This window comes from Chironomus tepperi, unplaced genomic scaffold (genome assembly GCF_022539635.2).
Source record: "Chironomus tepperi strain 1889 unplaced genomic scaffold, CSIRO-AGI_Ctep_v1 contig_475, whole genome shotgun sequence".
Classification (NCBI taxonomy): Eukaryota; Metazoa; Arthropoda; class Insecta; order Diptera; family Chironomidae; genus Chironomus; species Chironomus tepperi.
The window spans coordinates 115,213-134,252 of record NW_027226597.1 but is presented as its reverse complement, the minus strand read 5'-3'; the positions used below and the strand labels follow the sequence as shown (position 1 = coordinate 134,252).

Genomic DNA, 19,040 nt, shown 5'->3' with positions numbered 1-19,040 from the left:
AAAATTTCACTGACGATAAATTTTTTTCTTCCTTCTTTTTTTGGTTGAAACATTGAAATTCAGACCAAAAAAAGAGAGAGTGAGACAAGAAGAAAAAAGAATGAAAGAAAGATCATTTGCTTAAAGCCATAATTTCCTTTCCGCTTTCTTTCTTTTTTTGTGTGTCGAGATTTATTCCATTCAATAGATATATTCCTATGCTGTTTCTGCTCAATTCAATGTTTGTAGATGTCGTATATAGGAGGACAGGAAAAAGGACGAACAGAGGAATTATTCTATAGGCTATGGAATCGATAGAATAATGTACTTAAAAACCAATTTATGAGTATTTGTTCTTATGCTGTAAGGAAAACAATGAATAAAGGAACACACAAGAAAACTTCTCACACACAAGAGCTTTTTATCTACTTTTTCATCCCCGAACCAAAATAATGCACACGAACAACATCTCACGGACGTTGATTAGGTATTCTGGACGCAACCTTAATATTTTTTTTTCTCTCTCTCTCTACTCGACATTCAACTTTTCCTCTATTTTATTGTCTTTTGTGAACTTATGTTCCTTTACGATAAGTATATAGAGATGAAAAAAAGTTAATTTATTGCTGATAAGACATGTAACTAGTATAAATTATCTTTTTGAAAGCAACGGATTATGAGAATTTTAAATTTTAAAAGGGTGTGAAACTATGAATTTAAAATTTTTTGCTGCAGAAATTCAATTTAAACTTCAATAATTAATTTCACTGGATTTTACAGAAATATTCAACGTACAGCAGTGTTATCTTGAAGATTATTGAATAAATCACCGTTAGAAATACAAAGGAAATGGAAAACAGAAAGAATTTTGAAGCAAATCATTAAAAACTCAAGAATTGGAATTTAAAGAAAGTTTGGCGCCAAATTCAGCAAACATTGAAAAATCATTAAATTTTCAAAGTTAAATGGACAAATTCACAAATCTCCGAAAGTCATTAGGAAAGACTAAACGTTTGCAATATTAAAATAGCCTCAATATAACAGCAATAAAGTGTCAAACTTTAAACTTTAAAGCAATTCAACTATTTAAAGATTCTCAAGAAGCCATTCATAAGAAAATTAAAAGATCCAAGCGTATAGAAGAAGCATAAAATCAACACAATCTTCCAAAAACGTAATGAAAATTCCCAAAGCTCACTGATGCGAATGGAAAAAAAACTCCGAATACCGCAAAGAAGCTTTTAAATTTAAATTGCACAACGACACCAGAACGAACGGAAAACTAAAAAGAAATAATGAAGAGAAATTATCTTTAACAAAAAATGCCACGAATGTAAAGGATGTGAATTTCATGGTGATGAAGATTATCAGAATGTAACTTGAGCAATCGTTTGCCAGTCAATAATTTACTTTAATTGTATTACGTCACGTCTGAATGGATATAAAAGAAGTAACGAGGAAAATAGATAATTTGGCAACCGCAAAGTTTTCATTCATAAACAACATTACCGCGATAAACTCATTAATGAGTTATTACATCATAATTAATTAAGTAAATTCATTAGGTATGTACTCGATGGCAGTGCCTTTGTCAACACATGGACGATAATGGTAAGGTATAAACAACCAAAAAAAGTAACTTGTTTTTATCGCTGGATGTTATTATTCTTGTTTCAAAAGAAAACTCATCGATGTGGAAAAGAAGGAGAAATTTAATTAAATTAGTGGAAAAAGACAAGGAAAATTGAGTCACAAACAAACAAGAAAAGAAGGAATGGAAGCTCTTATGCCAATAAATCTGTAGAATAAACTGCCATCGATTTCTATTTATATGAGAAGATTGGCAGCTTTTAATGATTGCTCATTCTACCTCCAAACCACATCGTCACGTCTGTTATTCTCCCCATTCTTCATCTTGCTACTCGGTGCTGTATTATTAAGCCTGAAATCTAAAATTGAAAGAGCTTTTAACCGCGTAATTAATGTGAAACTTTTGGCGGTTTTTTAAAACGCGATGAAAGAAATTAAGAAGTCTAACATTAAAATTAAAATATCAAAATCTCCTCCTTATGCTTTTTTTTTGAGACTCGACGATTCGATGCTTGTCGTAAAAGCTAAGTTTTCTCGATGCCCGAAATATAAGAGAAAAGGAATATAATGAAAATTGGGTGTAAAGAAAAAAGTTTTTAATGACTTTGAGTGCTTTTAATTAGGTCAGAAAAATAACTGTGGAATAGAGTATGATGATGAAGTTATTGCTATTCTGCACCAGAAGTTGAGTTTGGTTGTTTGCTGTTTACTGAATGATGCCAAAAATTATTAATATTCAGACAATTTTAGCTTGCGGCAATTTTAAATTGATATTGAAAGCATTTACTCTGTGGGATTTTGTTTGAAATGAGCTTGATTTGTTGATTGGATTTGTGAGAGATGGGGTATTGGAATTCTATATTTACCTTGACAAGAAAGCGTCATTTGTAATTTGAATTAAGATTTTAGAAACATTCAATTCTAACTTCCATAGAGCATTATTCCAAAACAATCAAATTTGAATTTCAAATGAGGTTAGAACATTAATTTTCAGTTTTTAGGTTCTAAACAATGCAATTTTGATTCTAATCTGTACTTAGTTCTTTATATAATTAATTTCAACAACACCACTGCGTCCAACTTTCATTTAATACCCAAACATTCAAAGAAAAAACACAAAATTGAAACATTTTACAATCCAGTCCAAAAAAACCATCAAATTGTCATCCGACTCCACTGAAACACTTAAAAAATCTAAAGAATGTTTGTTCCAATAAACTCTGACAATTCATTTCTGTTATTCATCATCATCAAGCAACATAAAACATTTAATGGAATGTAATTTTATTTAACAAAGTCTTAAACAAAAGAAATGAAAATCTTCAGATTCCTCGTTGGGGGACGTTTGTGGATGATGTTCAGCTCAAGTCCAGCTTTTAGAGGAAGGGTCAGTATTGTAACAATTCCATAACAATTAAGGTATTATGATCCAGGATAAAGAAAAGTTTAAAATTCAATTTTTCATTGGACGTCAATTGTAAATCGCCAATTTTCCTCGTCAACAATCTCAATATCATGTTCGTTTGTTGTTGTTCAGAATGTTCAATTTAAAAAGGATGATAAGAATCTCTAATCAAGTAAAATAAATATTTTATTCATCTAGAAGTAATGTACAATAGAAGATTTATCCCCTCAATTCGATGAACTTACAGTCTTTTTGTATTTGATAATAAATCCACGATTTACTCACTCAAGTGCCTTGCTATTGTTATGGGGGAGTATCCAGATAGAAACTGCCGATTGTCAATACTGAATACATTTCTGGATACACCCCCGCACTTACTACATCATAAAATGTTAATAAATGTTAAGAAGCTTTTTATATGCCACTAAAAAATATACACAACAACTTGATGATGGATGAATTGACTTTTATGTACCTGTGGGAATTTGTAAGTCGATATACTAATGGAAAATAGGTCACAAATCAGGCTGTATTGCGTTTATCGTGCCTGACATTTTGACGTGAAAATGCTCCTGAAATCGAAGAAAATGGAAGCAAATGCTGAAGAATTCCCTGTGTGGAAAGGAAGCTGATGTGATGTTGAAAATGATATGACATGGCATCCCGGTAGTTGAAGGTATGATATTTGATTCTTTTGAAAATTATTCGAGCGGCAATATTAAAATGTCTATTGTTACTTAAACTTAATATGATGCTTTTCTGAACCTATTCATGCTTATTTTAAGCAACAATCAAGGATTAAGTTGTAGATTTAGTACTCTTTGGAGTTGTATAACAAAAACATTTGGAACCTTTGTAAGGTTTTGAAATTCAAATTTTCTAAAATACATTTCATGTTATTGAGCAGAAACATTGAAACCCTACAAATGTTTTTTACCAACATAATTTGTAAGGTTTTGAAATTCAAATTTTTAAACCGCTATTTTCTTATTGACTCAAAGGTACATACTTCTGTATTTGCATCTTTTAATCAGAAAATAATAATCATCCTCCATTCATACCGCACTTCCTTACCTGTAAATTGAGAATTAAGAATCCAATTATCTTCAGCATTCTCCATTAATTATATGAATGACGCAAAAGCATCGCCTAATTTTTCCTTGAATCACCTTTTTAAAAAAACAGCAAATTCATGCCTATCGAACTCAAAATTAAAGCAGGCATGTGCTATAGAGCACAAAAAGCATCTTCCTAACAGTTTAGCGAAATGTAAAAAGTATAAAATTTCTCTTCTGAATACATCAAGGATAAGGATGGAAGATAAGGGTACGGTGAATCTAAAAGCAGCTTCAATGCTTTTCAATGTATTTTTAACAATTTTCACATTCTTATCACCTTTTCATGATGCACGTCTGTAATATAAACAGTAAATATATATCTGTTTTCAGCCTGTATGCCCAAACATAATCCAAAAAGATTTTAAACTTTTATTTTTGTGTAAAAACAATTTTTTTTATTTTTTTTTATTTATTTATTCTTTTTTCATTTTTGAAATGTGCCATAAATCTGTTTTTCATAAATTCTTAAATGTTAAAAATTTTACAAATTGCATCAAAATTGTAAAAAATAAAATCAAATAATAAAAGAGTTGACGGGAGCTTAAAAGCGTCATTCTCAAATCCATTCGATGGGGATTTTTTTTTCGCATTCGAGGATTTCATGCAAGCTTACGTTTTTTAATTAAAGTTAGTGTTACAGTAATTGATTTTATTTAGTAATAAAAAAAATGGAAATTGTTGGTTTCTTGAGTTTATAAATGGTGTTGCCTATTGGCAGGGTTGGGATATTGTATTGTATTGTTTACGCAGAGCTCGGGTCGGTTCCATATAAATATAATATCTGTCATGCTAAAGTGCGCTATCCTTTGTTATGAAATAAATATTCATCCTTCATATGTTTCCAGGTCCCGTTCCTGATATTGAGAAAGCATAATCCCTACATGATCCCCTACTTAAACCCATTGTCAGACCTTGAGCACGACAGATCAAGATGAAAAAGACTGACAATTTGGGTCGATTTAATTCCAAAAATCAAGAACAATGACTGATTTTACAAGACATTTTGAAGCAAATGAAAGTGTCGGAAGCTGAAGATCCAGCAATTACAAAGACTGAGCCTTAGTTCTCGAGTTGAAGCCCCTCATTAAACATTCACAAACTCAACTCTGTAATTTATACAGCATTTGAGATTTTCATTGCATTTGAAGGAAAAAAAAAAAAAAAACTAGAAAATGTCATGGCTTTCACAGCACAATGCTATGCAAATAAGGAATGAGGAACTGAATTATGAGACTTGCTTTAAAGACGTCATTCAGAACTGAATGTTATTATTATTATTTTTATGAGAAATAAATGCTGGATGAAAGAGTTCTTTTTAAATTAAATAGAGATTTAATGGAGAATTGCTTTAAATTTGAAAGTGAATGATTGTGGAAAGCTTTAAGATTGAAGATATAAAGAATGGATTTTGATCATTAAAATCCCAGTTAAGGATTACTGAAATGAACAGGATTTCGATGAGAAATCTTGATCCTGCATAGCTTTTCCAGTTTGGCGAAATATTAGTGTATAACTTTTAGATCGAAAGCTTAATGTTTTTAGAATCGACAAAATTCTAAATTATTTAATTTAATGAAAACCATACAAATTATAATTTTAATGGAATTGAATGGTTTTATTACCATTTAAACGATTGATTTCAGAGTTGCAAAACAGCACTGTCACATGCAAAAACCGCACAATTTCTTGATAATTTGAATGGTTCTGTAAAAAAACCTTGCACATTATGAAGAAATTGTAAGGTTTATGTTTGTGACAGGTGCCTGTTTTGCAACTATGAATGATTATTTTTAACTTGGTTGAATGGTTTTGATTAAGAAATTCAAAAAAAAAATCGTTTTAAAATGTGAAAAAGCTTCTAAAAAAGCTTTTTCTTGAATTATCACCTGATTAGAGTTCAAAACAGTGTTAAACTCTACTAAAAAAGCCTTTAGCAGAGTTGTGAAACGGCCTGAATTTATCGGTCGTCCAAAAACAATGGCCGATTAAATCAATGAACGGCTGGCCGATCCTCTCGGTCGCCGACATCGGTCATCCCAACTCTGTCCCTTTACTATTCAGATCACTGTGATCCACTACTTCTGCGATTAACGAGTGAAGTTGCACCAGACCTTTCCACTCTTGTTAAACTCTACATTAAACCCTATTACACTCATAACATTGAGGGAGCCAACTTCAGTCATCATCAAAGGAAGGCCACGAATCACAAAATGTATCCTGTATAGCCAGATCCTGTGCAGTACTAATTAAGAATTCAAGACAAACAACAATTTCCATCACTAACTTTAATTTACCAACTTTTGATGTCCATCCGGATAACAAAATGACAAAGAAATCCATTAAGAATCAGAACAAAAAAAAAATCCCCCAAAGAATTGATTTTTCCCATTCAATTAAGCGCACCTCAACTATTCAACATGTATCATCTAAAAAAAACTTTTTTTTCCTTCTTTTCAAACTAAATAACTTGATTTAAAATTTCTTCTTTCCTTTCTTCCTTAAAAACTACGAGAACACAAATAACAACTTTTTTTTGCAGATGCAAGTGAAGGAACTAACTTAGAAAAAGGAGATGATTCTTGCAAGCTTTAAACTTTCTTTCTTGAATCTCTTAATTTCATCTATAAATCGATTTTATCGTTTCATCTCTTCCTTCTTTATAAGCATCATACGGTATGAATGTGAGGAAGGAACATAAAGGATGGAAGCAAAAAAAAGATTGAAATGAAATTTATTGAAACTAATTGAATATCATCTGCAATATTAATCTACCATGTGAAAGATAAACATTGAATATCATCGTTAAATTAAGTTTCACGGAATAAGGAGCAGTTCCAATTTATGAACGTAAAAAAGGAAGAAATAATAATGAAAATTTTAGGAAATTCAATAAATGTGGAATGTTACATGCAATTCAATGTGATTAGCTTGGTCTGATTTTTTGGGGATGTTAGATGAGCTTTTGGAGTCAGTTTGGTGCTTCAGTTGGGTATTATTGAGGAAATTTGAGACTGAATTGTCTGAATGACTCTCAAACTAAATGCCCTCGAAATAAGATCAAGGAATTCGGAGACTGCCTTGATTTCGAGATATTGTTAAAGTACCTAATTCAAACTATGCTCTGTGACTTACTACTGAATATCCTTAAAGGAAAATTATGACAACCAGAACAGGTAATCAACTGGCTGGATAGGTTAAATACTTCGAAACGGAAAAGTGTTGTAGCTTAAATCTACCGGGGGAGAGACATAAGCTTGCTATAATGCTCTTGGTTGGAATCCACAAAAGAAAATAGGTCCTGGTGCTCCAAGAGCAACATCCCAAAGGACTTCAGTTTCATGTAATGATGGAATGCCAGTTAGATGTTAATTTGTTAACTGAAAATTTGTACAAGCTAGGCCAGTAATAAAGTCAGATTGAAAGCCTTTTATAGCAACCTAGGCTTCAAGTCTGAGTATGGTTCCAGTAACTAAGTAAGTAATCAACTAAACATTAACTTGCCTTCAACTAGTTACTGAACGACCCCTAAGTGTTCTAGAATTTATACAGTTTTAAATTATTCAAATATAAAAGGGCCGTTAGCATATTTCAGGGAATGAGGCTGTTGATAGATACAGCGTAGCATTTGGATATAGACAATTGACAAAGGGCAGCCAGAATTAGAGCCAGTTTAAGACGTCAACTCAGAGAGGCCATAGATCACAGATGAGTAAGTTGACAAATACACATCAACATAAAGCAATAAATCACAAAACACCTTCCAAAAGCTCATCTCAATCCACTCAAAGATCAACCTGCGCTTCACTGCTAATCCTTTATCTGATAACTTCCCTTACTCATTTATCTCATGCCGAAATCGTACGTAGATAGTTTAGATAGATAGACAAAAAAAGTAAGAATCGTCTATGTATGGCAATATTCTAAAGTTCTGCTTTATATATATTTTTTTGGCTCATTGCATGGATGGAAACAATTGATTTGGTCATGAAGCTAACATTCATTCTCCTACTTTTGGTATAATGCTTTCATAAATGTGAACATTGAGTACAAAACACAAAAAAATCCACAAACCGTAAACTTTAAATGAAAATTTCTTTCGACACAGCACATTTTGTAGCACATCATACTGATGTATGATGCTGTCTTCCTCTTTCCTTTTCATTGTTGTTGTTGTGTTATTGCACGTAAGGATAAAAAAATTGTACATACATATTAAGTAAAGTAAAGAACTTAATGATAATCGATAGAACCGCTCTTTCTCTCTCACTCACTCACTCACTCTACCAACTCAATAAAAAAATGCCAATTTCTCTATTGCGATGTAATTTTTCCTTTATTTTTTTTCACTTATATATTATTTTTAAGAAGAATAAAAGAAATAAAGGAGGGAAAATTGAAGGGAAAACGATTTTCATTTATTCCCTCCTTTTTTTTACTCTCTTAAAAACGATGAGTGAATGCTCCATAAATCACAAAAAATCGATAAGAGACGAAATTTCACACAGTGCGTACGTGAGCTTTTCAGTTGATTATCAGACTTTTGTTATATTTCCTTCTTTTTTTTTATATAAAGTAGTAAATTTGTTCTATATAAACAATATTTTTTTTGTTGCCTACTATTGTTGCTGCTGCTTGTCTTATCCATCATTTAGATTATGGTGAGAATGATTATTAGTCAATTTTTCTAGCTACTGTTATACTCAACGAGCCACGAATTATTCGCATCATGTCTATTATTTCTTGTGTACTGTAGGAATCGACAATTTCATCATTAATCTGTAAGGAAATCAGAAAAAAAAATATAAAATAAATAAGCAGATTTACAGCTTTAAGCATTTAAAGTATTACCATCAGAACCCGATCGCCGACCCTCAATCGTCCATCTTTCTCAGCTAATGTATCTTTGCAAATCTCCTTAATTACTGTAATTGACTTGCCTCCCTCATCACAACCATCATTAGGAATCAACTGTTGACTTTCAAGACGAATTCCCAAACGACAGCTCCATCGACGATTCATTTCGATTGTAATTATCTGTTGGGAAAGGGAAAAAAATGGGGGAAATTGAAGTTGAAACAATTTAATGAGAAAAAAGGGAAAAATAAGAGTAAAAAGCTGCGAATAGCTGTAGGAATTATAAGGAGCATTCAGTGATCTTTGTTAGTGCTGGCTTTATAATTTAATTTTTCTAACGGATTTTGAAGATTTGAATTTTGAAAACCATACAATTGTTTTAAAGGTTCAAAATTTGAACTGGATTTGATATTTAATTATCGAAAACCATATAAATGTTAATAAAATGCTATTGTAAGGTTCCTGATGAATTCTCAAAAGCATTTGAAACCTTACAAATTACAAAACACATTTATAGGGTTCTAAAATTACAATTACATTGATTTGAAATTGAGATAAGATCATGTAAAAGTAAAGAAACCATTCAAATGTATTAATGAATTTGTACGGTTTTCAAATTAATTTTGAAATAAAATTAATTGAATCTAACTTTTGAGTTCCAAAATCATATAAATTGCTATAAATCATTAATTAAATTAACTTCCCCAACAAACAAAATTTCTAGAAATTCCTACTTTAAGTCAAAATCAATTCTAATCTAAATCTTATTAAGTCTTCTTTTCATAAAGAAACAGAAAAAAGCGAAAAAGAAAAATTCAATTTGTACATGTTATTGCCAAAATGTCAGTTCATTCAACAAATTAGACAATTCGCCAAAATGGATTTATGAGAATGAATAAAACAAACATATATCCACAACGCGAGTCCGTTCATCTAAATGAAGGTCGATAATAATTGATTAAATTTTCGCATCTCTCTTGTCTTATTCGCACAGCAACAAAAAATACAGCATAAAAATAAAGGAATTATTCTTACCCTGTTTATATTACTATCGATACCCATTTCATCAAGATGTATATCCTTTTGAGCATTTCGTATTGATACACGCAATGTATTTGTAGCTATGGGCATATCTTCACGTTGCGATGATATTATTGAACATTTGTCATCGTCATTGTCATCATTTGCTTCATATTGTTGCTGTTGTTGAGACATTGTGACACCTTTCCATTTTAGTAAATTCATTTCAGCATTTATGTCATCTGGATGTGCCTTATGATTTATTTGAACTTGCGCTGATTGATATAACGGTTGATTTTTGTTAAATTTTGTAACGTATAAGCATGTATCAGTGTCATTAAGTGGTGATTTACGCAAATCATTTTCAGTCTTGCAGGCAAGGAGTAATGTCTCGCATGGTAAGCTCGTAAACGACATTGCATGTCCATCAATGGTATCATCATCATCGTTATTATCCATACGATATGTTGTGGTTGGTGCATCCAGTACAGAATCTAAATTATTTAATTCATATGCATTTGTTGTTGCAATTGAAAATTTATATAAAGGCTTACGTGATGCAAGCGGCGTGGAACCAGAATCACCGGTATGTCCACATCTCTTTATATTAAGTGATTCGGGACGTTTAATTTTGCTGATATCCGATGATGAACATTCATTATCATGCTCTAAACTCTCCAATTCATCACTGTCATAGAATCCATCATTTGTCTCATCGTCGTCTGCCGGCAACTCGTGAGGATCATAATATTTTACACGCTGCTGTGAAATGATTGTTAATGTATCAGCAGATGAATCCGAAAATGGTGTATGTGTACCACTACTTGTACCGCCACCAGTCGCACAAGCATTATCGGATGATGATATAGTATAAGTTTGATTTATATTTGTCGATATGTTTGATGATGAATCACACAAATTATCTGTGTCATATGCCATCGCTCCACATTTAGAATTATTATTATTATTTTTCCTAAGACGTCTTGGCGATGACATCGTATTGGTTGATGATTGAAATGATGAAGAATTTTCCGAATTTCCATCTGACGATGATTGAGTATTTTTCTTTGTTGCCAAATCAGATATAAGCGATATTGCTTCCGGACGTAATTTTGAACGTTTCATTGTTCCATTGCTATCATGATGTGCTTTATAATTTGAATCTGTCGGTGATGTTGCATCTTTTCCATCATAAAATCGATATAATCGAAGTTTAACAGTATCTGGTGACTGTCGCAAAAATATCACAGCTTGCTCGTGTGTCATGTTACTTATTGGAATATCATTCACTGCTACAATCTTATCACCTGCTTGTATACGTCCATCGGATGTTGCTGGCTCACGAACTAATGCTCTCACAAAATGTCCTTCTATGGATTCATCCTCTTTTTGTAATGTAAAACCTAACGATCCCTGCTGCTTAACGAGCATTATTTCGAATTCCTATATAGAGAAATGGACATAAAAGGATAGAATGAGTATGGCTTCATAGTTTCGGTTGCATGTGTGTCTTATATGCTGAGATAAATCTTAAGATTAAAAATAAATCCAAGGATTAAAATTAAAGCTCATTCGACTTGACCAGTCAGCAATTCTAGTCAAGCAGCTTCCACGTCCAATACAGACTTTTCTATTCTTTCATTAACTCGAGCTCCTCCATTCACAGACAGAAAGAGGCGTTAATAAAAAGTATCGCATATAAATGACATTAACAAGCAGAAAAGGATCGCAAATCCATAAAAAAAATTGTCATCGTAATCATCACACACTTCCACAAGGTGATTCTGATGATGATAGGACTTAAATGCTTACCCCTGGTGATAACTCAAACTGATTCGTGTACTGTTGATGCTTTATGTTAAAAGATGAACGTAGAGGAGGAACTGGCACTTCAAGATTTGTTGTTGATAATTTACGAAAATTTTCATCATGCGGTCTACATACTAGTAAATTCACAACATTTCCCATCGTTCGCAGCACTTCAAGTGCCTCCTAAATAAACAGACATGAAGAAAAAAGGAAGATAAAAAATTAGAAAAATAAAGAATTTTTTGAGATAAAAAGTTATGGAATGAACAATCTTTTATGCACACATATTTTTTTATACAAATTTTGTTGAAAAAAAAAAAGAAAATTTTAATTGTTTTTGATATAATATAACATGAGACTGTTTGCGGTGTATGAAATTTCAAGTGAACATGAAATGGAATGCTTTACACTTTAGATGAGTTTTTAAATACACGTTGCAGCATTTGTCAGCTTGCGATGTGCTTGATTTTTGTAAAAAAGGAATTTTTAAAAATTCATGATTTAAGCGCATTTAAAATGATTTTGAAGGATTTTTGAAATTTTCAAATTAACGGTTTTGTAAAATTTGAAAAATAACGGCTTTTAAAAATTTGAATTTTCGCGTCTTTTCAAAAAATTTGCATCTTTTGAAGAATTCAATTTTCGACCGTTAAATATTTTTTGGTAGCTAAACAAAGAAGCAAAAATTCAAATTTTTGAAAACCGTTGATTTTCAAAATTTAAAAAGTCGTTAATTTTCAACAAAAGCAATTAACTAATTAAGCACAAAAACGATAGAGCATAAAGCTCTTGTCAGTGTCGTTTTGAACATAAATTGATCAAACGAGTTTCATTTTACGTAATGGCTGTTAAGTTTAGCAACAAAGTGAAGCTTTTTAATGAGTCTTTGTCATACGAACTCTATTTTGACTCGATTGCACGTACTATGTGCAGCACAATTGCTAAAAGCTTTTTTATTACACTTTACATGATGCTTGAATTTGACTTTTAAAATAGTATTTTTTCACATTTTCCGAGAAGCTTTTAGTGAGAATTTTCATATTCACAAATAAAAAAAAAAGTATCAAGAACAAAATTGAAATTTTCGTCATCTTCCTAAATCCAAACAACATGCTACCATCATCCTAGATAATTTAATAAAAATACAAATTTACAGGAAAAACGAATGAATAAATTTCACAAGAAAAAAAAGCTGCGTTAAACAGGAATAAAAAATTTAAAATTTTTATAAATTTTTTATATACCGCAGCGACATGTGTGTCGTCAACAACAAAAGGAAGCAAGCACTCTTCCTCGTTTTAAGCATAATATATGGATACGGATATGAGTTCTTGTTTTCACATCTCATCCTTTTATTTGAAAAGAGAAAATTTACAAAAAAAAAATCCGTCTAATCGGAAAAAGGAAACCTTTTCACTATAAGTTCAATTTATTCATGACACAAAAAAAAAGCAGTTCATGTTCACATACATAAAAAAGTAAATCTCAATAAATGCAAGCACACACATCATAAAAATGAATGAAAAAAAAAAAAAAGCTCGCAATTGTAAAACTTTACGATTTATCAAATAATATAACGAAAAGATGTGCCTGCGGAAATTTAATTCATATATTCACTGATATTTACGATCATACGAGAGCTTATGAAAATGAATGAAATGGAATATTAAGGAAAAGTTTAAAAATTGCTTTATATGGACTTTGTGCTTTTGTACAAGACGACAAAAAATAAAAAATTTTGTCCATATAAATCAAAATTGTTTATACACATATAGCTAGCATAGATGTGTTTACATGTGATTCAGTAAGTGCGTTTAATTTGTTGAGAAAAAAAAACTATTTTGAAATTTAACGGTTGAAAAAAATTCAAATTAAGTCAAAACTTTGAAAAATAACTGCTTCTGAAAATTTTTCAAGCTTTTGATAAAGGAACCAGCTGTTCTAAAGGATGCTTGAAAAGACTAGCACTGACTTAGCACATAAATTAAAATCAATCTAAAAAAAAGCTCTTAAAAAGCTTTGAAGATGACTGTTAAATATAACGGTTTTTAAAGATTTGAATTTTCTAAGCATTTTGAACCATGAATCTGAACTATTCTTAGGATTTTTGATAAGGCTAACTTGCTGATTTAGCACACAATTTATAATCAATCCATAAAAGCTTCAATTCAATAAAATTACGACCAACAGACTGTAACAGACAACAACCTAGTTACATCAGCTTGCATCGTCCATGTAAAACGCGCTAAAAATTATTACTATGTAAGGATATGGAAGAAGTAAAAGTTTTACTTACATTATTTGTCAGTCCAGTTAATATAATACCATTAGCTTCGAGTAGAACATCACCTAAGATAAAGTAAAAGCAATAATATAAAAAACTTTGTTTTTTAAGCTTGAACAAGCACACAGCACAATGGGGAGTAAATGAACGAATGCAGAGTTATTATTTTCAACATCCATTGCTGCATCATATCAATTTTTACCTTGTTGAAGTTGTCCAGTCATCCACTGCAATAAAAAAAAGCATGTAAAGAGTGGATTATGAAGGTGGAAATTACTTGGAAAAAAATGAACATTGTAACTTACAGCAGCTTGATGTGGGAATAATCGTTTAATTCGTATAAGTCCGGGATATGGATCGGATGAGTCGATTCCTCCTGACACAGACAGTCCGAGTCCACCCAATCCTTTCACTATCTCTACATTAAATGTGCAGTCTGAAATAAAGTTATGAATTGAACATGTACAATAGTTTATTAAAAATTAAAAGAATCAATAACTGTATTGGATGTACGGTAGAGGAAGAAAGAACATATTTTGCGGATATTTTCTTAAAGCTGAACGGTTCACTATGCCAAATATTTATATTCTATTCTAATTTGATATTAGCATTCATAATGCTAATAGGAAAAGCTTCCGCACGAGAATCGAGGCTTAATATTTCAGCAAACATGACATTTATATAATTACATAATTTTGCGGCATTTACTTGTTAATTCTTACGGAAACCTTTATAAATTCTGAGTCATAAAGAAAATTTTCATTCAGAAAAACCAACCTTGTGTCAAAAATTGACAGTTGATTGACGTATTACTTTAGATTTGAATTATTTGTTAGTTTAATGTAACTGAGGTGATTTAATGTTTTTTTGCATCTTACTGAGATGACAGAATATTGAAGGATTTTTGAATTTTTTATGACCGTTAAATTTTAAATTTTTTTTTGACCGTTAAAAACTGAGATGACTAAATTTTCAAGAATTTTTGAATTTTTTTACCGTTGTTTTAGCAATTCAAATTTGAAGTCAATTTAACCGTTAAAATTTGCACAATTCTATTCATGAAAATGTGAGAAGCTTGTAATCAATTTGAATTTTTATTAACCGTTAAATTCTCAATTCCAAATATTGCTTCAATTAAACTTTAATGCTCAATTTACAACTTTTTTATCTGCTTTAATAAAATTTTATCTCATAATTTTATATATTAACGCTAATTTTTTTAAAGTCAGCACCACATCAACCCATTTTATTTACAAAATAATAAAATTTCACACCTACAGTAATTAACCTAAAATTCCAACGCACTTAAGAGTTCGTTGTGGTACTTAAATGTATTTTATGCTGTACATTTTACTATTCTCAAAGTACCTGTTAAACTTTTTTTTTTTATGTTGAATCATTCAAAACAACGCTTTGAGAGAGTCAAAATATTTCCAGAAAATTTTATAACTCGGTTTATGAATAAATCCCTAAAGAGTTTTAAACATTTTCTCGGCACTTCATATTAGAACCGTGTGAAGGCAGTAAAAAATAGATTTTTAAGGAAGAAAGCGGAAGATAAAGTTATCATTTTCAATCTTAGGAGGGTCATTCTGTTATGACGTCCTGGGTACACTCAAATGAGGTTTTTGGAGTTTTGAAAAAATTAACGGTCGAAAAAAATTCAAAATTTAACGGTCAAGAATAATTTAAAAATTGAAATTTCAAAATTTTAACGTCAAAAATTCAAAAATTATCAAAAAAATAAAAAATAACGGTCATTTAAAATTCAAAAAATAACGAAAAAATTCAAAAATTAACGATCATAAAAAATTCATAGAAAAGATTCAAAAAATATAAAAAATTCAAAAATTAAACACAAAAAAAAAAATAACGGTCATAAAAAATTCAAATTTCAAAACATCTCAATAAGACATGAGAACTCAATTGAAATTCAATCCTTAATCGACGTCATTTATAAAGGATTTTACAAATCAATGAGAAAATTTTCCCACTTTTCTTTTTTGTTTTTTTCCTTAAACGAGAAATAAAATATCTAAAATATAAACTGGAGCAAGAAGAAAGGCAGGCAAAAGAGGAGAAAAGTTGAAAAGATTAGGCAGGAATAAAATATTCACCACCATATTCGTTTTTCATGATTTTTCTTTCTTTTCTTTCTGTACACATTATATCTTTAAAAGCATGAAGTGTAATCCCTTTGAATAAAAAGAAAAAGAAGAAAAAAAAAAAAAATCCTGAGATATATAAAAAGTGATGTGTGTAACATAAAGCATAATGATGATTCTCTTAAAATATTCAAAAGCTCTCGTTTTTTTAGTCTTCATTCCGACATTATGTTTAAAGAAAATAATATTTCTTCTCTTAATGATCCTGTACGTGGTTCGTTATGTTTGAATTATAAAGAAAGAAAAAAATTGTAATTTAGCATGTACATTTTATGGCATTTACGAGGTTTTCACACTTATGGAGCAACTAATTTCACTGTTGACAAAAAGTTCCTTCAGGCAACTTTTCAGTTGTTCATCAATTACGTCCATTAGAATTAAAATTTTAATCGTTTTTGCATCTTTCTGAGATGACAGAATTTTTAGATTTTGAATTTTTGATGACCGTTATTTTTTTGAATTTTTGACGACCGTTATTTCGATCCATTAAAATTGATTTTTAGTCGTTTCTGCATCTTTCCGAGATGACAAAATTTTGAGATTTTGAATTTTCGATGATCGCTATTTTTTGAATTTTTGAAGACCGTTATCTTTTGAATTCTCAAAATTCGTTAATTTTTCAATTCTCAAAATCCCTTAATATCTTTGCCACTTGGCCACATTTTACAAAAATTCAAAATTTGAACTGATTCAAATTTATTTTGACCGTTTTTTAGGAAACAAAATTCTAATATTTTGAACGTTGATTAATGCGGAGAGGGACATAAAAAGAATTAGAAGAAAATTCACATTTAAAACATCTGTATGTCTTCTTCATGACACATCATAGCCATACGACCCGCACATAGCATCCGAAAAAGGTTGAAAAGTTCTCATTTGTTTTCTTATTCATAAAGATTTAAGGTTGTTCCTTTAGCCCAGATTTTGTGTAATATTGTCTGATTTAAAGACTTTTTACATTTTGTTTACGACTCTTTAAAACTTTAAACGACTTGATTCTTGGAAAAAAATTCATCATGGCAATATAAGCCCTCATATTCTTTGATTTTAATGATGGATGTGGATGATGTGTGTTTAGTCTTGAACTTTATGTAGTCAGAAATTGAACAGATTTTGTGTTGATTTTGCTGAAAAAAATGATAAATGATTTAAAACGTTCAAATTATCATTTACAATTCAATTTTAACAATTCCTGACTACATTTACATGATAAAACTACAAACTAAACTCTTCCATCCTGCAACTTAACTAAATTTATAAATTAGCATTCAAAACTATCACTTTACATACACAACATCATAACCACATCCGCTTCTCATAAACCTGACAAAATTTCATAACAAGGATTCAAGTTTAATTGAAAAAGCATACAGAATAACAACCTCAAATCCAGACCTTACAGAACTGACAAATGAATTGCTTTCACAAACAAGCATATAAATTAAAAATTTACAGCAATGATTTTTTTTTTCCTGGTCAGTGAATAAATTGCTTTTTTTTTTCGTAACCCCCACCTTAATTCACATAATCCTGACAACATTAAGCTTTAAACGTGAGGAATTCCTAGAAATTTTATTGTATTCATTTAGCATGATATAAAGGAAGTCGAGTAAATAAAAATGATATTTATGCAAAAATTCCTCGGATTCCTTTTAATGTTCATTTGTGTACTAGATCCACCCTTGCAGTTAGTCTTAATATCGTTACGTATGATAAATGTTTGTGTGTATATGTTCAACACATTTATAGCTTAATGGAATGAAAGTCATGCAAGCTTAAACGGAAATTCGTTATCATACTTTAAATGTCCTCCGAGGATTTAAAAAAAAAAGGGATGTATAGTCACATATAATGAGATTGAAATTTATTCCTCGTTGACATTATGATAGTAATAATAATAATAATCAGAAGCGACAACCCGTTTACTGTCGTGTTACTTTGGGGCAGACGAATGCGCATTTATGCAGCATAAGGCATTAAGCATAGACTATTAAGATTGAATTTAAGGATGGGACAATCTTATGAAAATTAAAGCTCAAATTGAATTTTAATTTAAATATCTAATAACGGTCAAATTAAATTTAAATCTAATGAATAACGGTCAAGTTAATTTGAATTTTAAAAATAACGGTTAAAAATTCAAATTTGAATTTTAAAAAAACTGCTAATTAAATTCAAATTTTAAGAAAAATCGGTTAAAATAATTTTAAATTTGAAAAATAACGGTCAAAAAAATTTTAAAATTGAAAAACAACGGTTTTGAAATTTGAAAATTTAAAATTAACGACCATTTACTTGAGCTCTAAAGCTCCTTTTTAAAAGCTACACAAACAAAGACAAATTGCAGACAATTAACATGTAGCTGTTGGTAAACAGCACCAGAAAAGCTGTATGAAGAATAGGATAATTTAACTACAAACAATTCATTCTCATTGTACTGTAGCTAATGTTGATGATAATAATGACAATTGCCATTTTCCTCAAATAAATCTTTTCATTTTATTGTTTTTATTCCTCTGAGCTTTTTTATTTATTTTTTATTTTTATTTCTTTTCATTTTGAATCGAAATCGCAGTTTAAGTACTTTTAATTTCATTTTCTTGTAAATTTATTATCTTAAAAGCTACTAACAAATTTTTTTATAGCTTTATGAAAAATCTATTTTTTTTGAATGGAAAATTTAGCATGAGAATGGCAGAAATATGAAATGAGGCACGCTGAGAAATGGAAAACTTTTAAAATTACTTTCCAAAGTTTATTTTTTTTTAGAAAAAACATGCAGAAAAAAAGTTTAAGTTGTTGATTACACGAAGTAT

At 30.3% G+C, this 19,040-nt stretch overlaps 1 protein-coding gene across 4 annotated transcripts in view; it reads right to left on the bottom strand.

Annotated features, from left to right (window-relative positions):
* Positions 1-8,398: 8,398 nt before the first annotated feature.
* The window catches only part of LOC139099551 (uncharacterized), a 50,376-nt gene continuing 39,734 nt past the window's right edge, over positions 8,399-19,040 (bottom strand). For all 4 annotated transcript variants that reach the window (XM_070652045.1, XM_070652047.1, XM_070652046.1 and 1 more), the window contains 8 exons: positions 14,365-14,495; positions 14,262-14,286; positions 14,072-14,124; positions 11,779-11,958; positions 10,521-11,409; positions 9,982-10,460; positions 8,941-9,126; positions 8,399-8,868 (listed from right to left, as the gene is read on the bottom strand). In XM_070652045.1, coding sequence (XP_070508146.1) covers positions 8,764-8,868; positions 8,941-9,126; positions 9,982-10,460; positions 10,521-11,409; positions 11,779-11,958; positions 14,072-14,124; positions 14,262-14,286; positions 14,365-14,495 — 2,048 coding nt within the window. In that variant the 3' untranslated portion in view covers positions 8,399-8,763. The remainder of the gene's footprint in view (positions 8,869-8,940; positions 9,127-9,981; positions 10,461-10,520; positions 11,410-11,778; positions 11,959-14,071; positions 14,125-14,261; positions 14,287-14,364; positions 14,496-19,040) is intronic.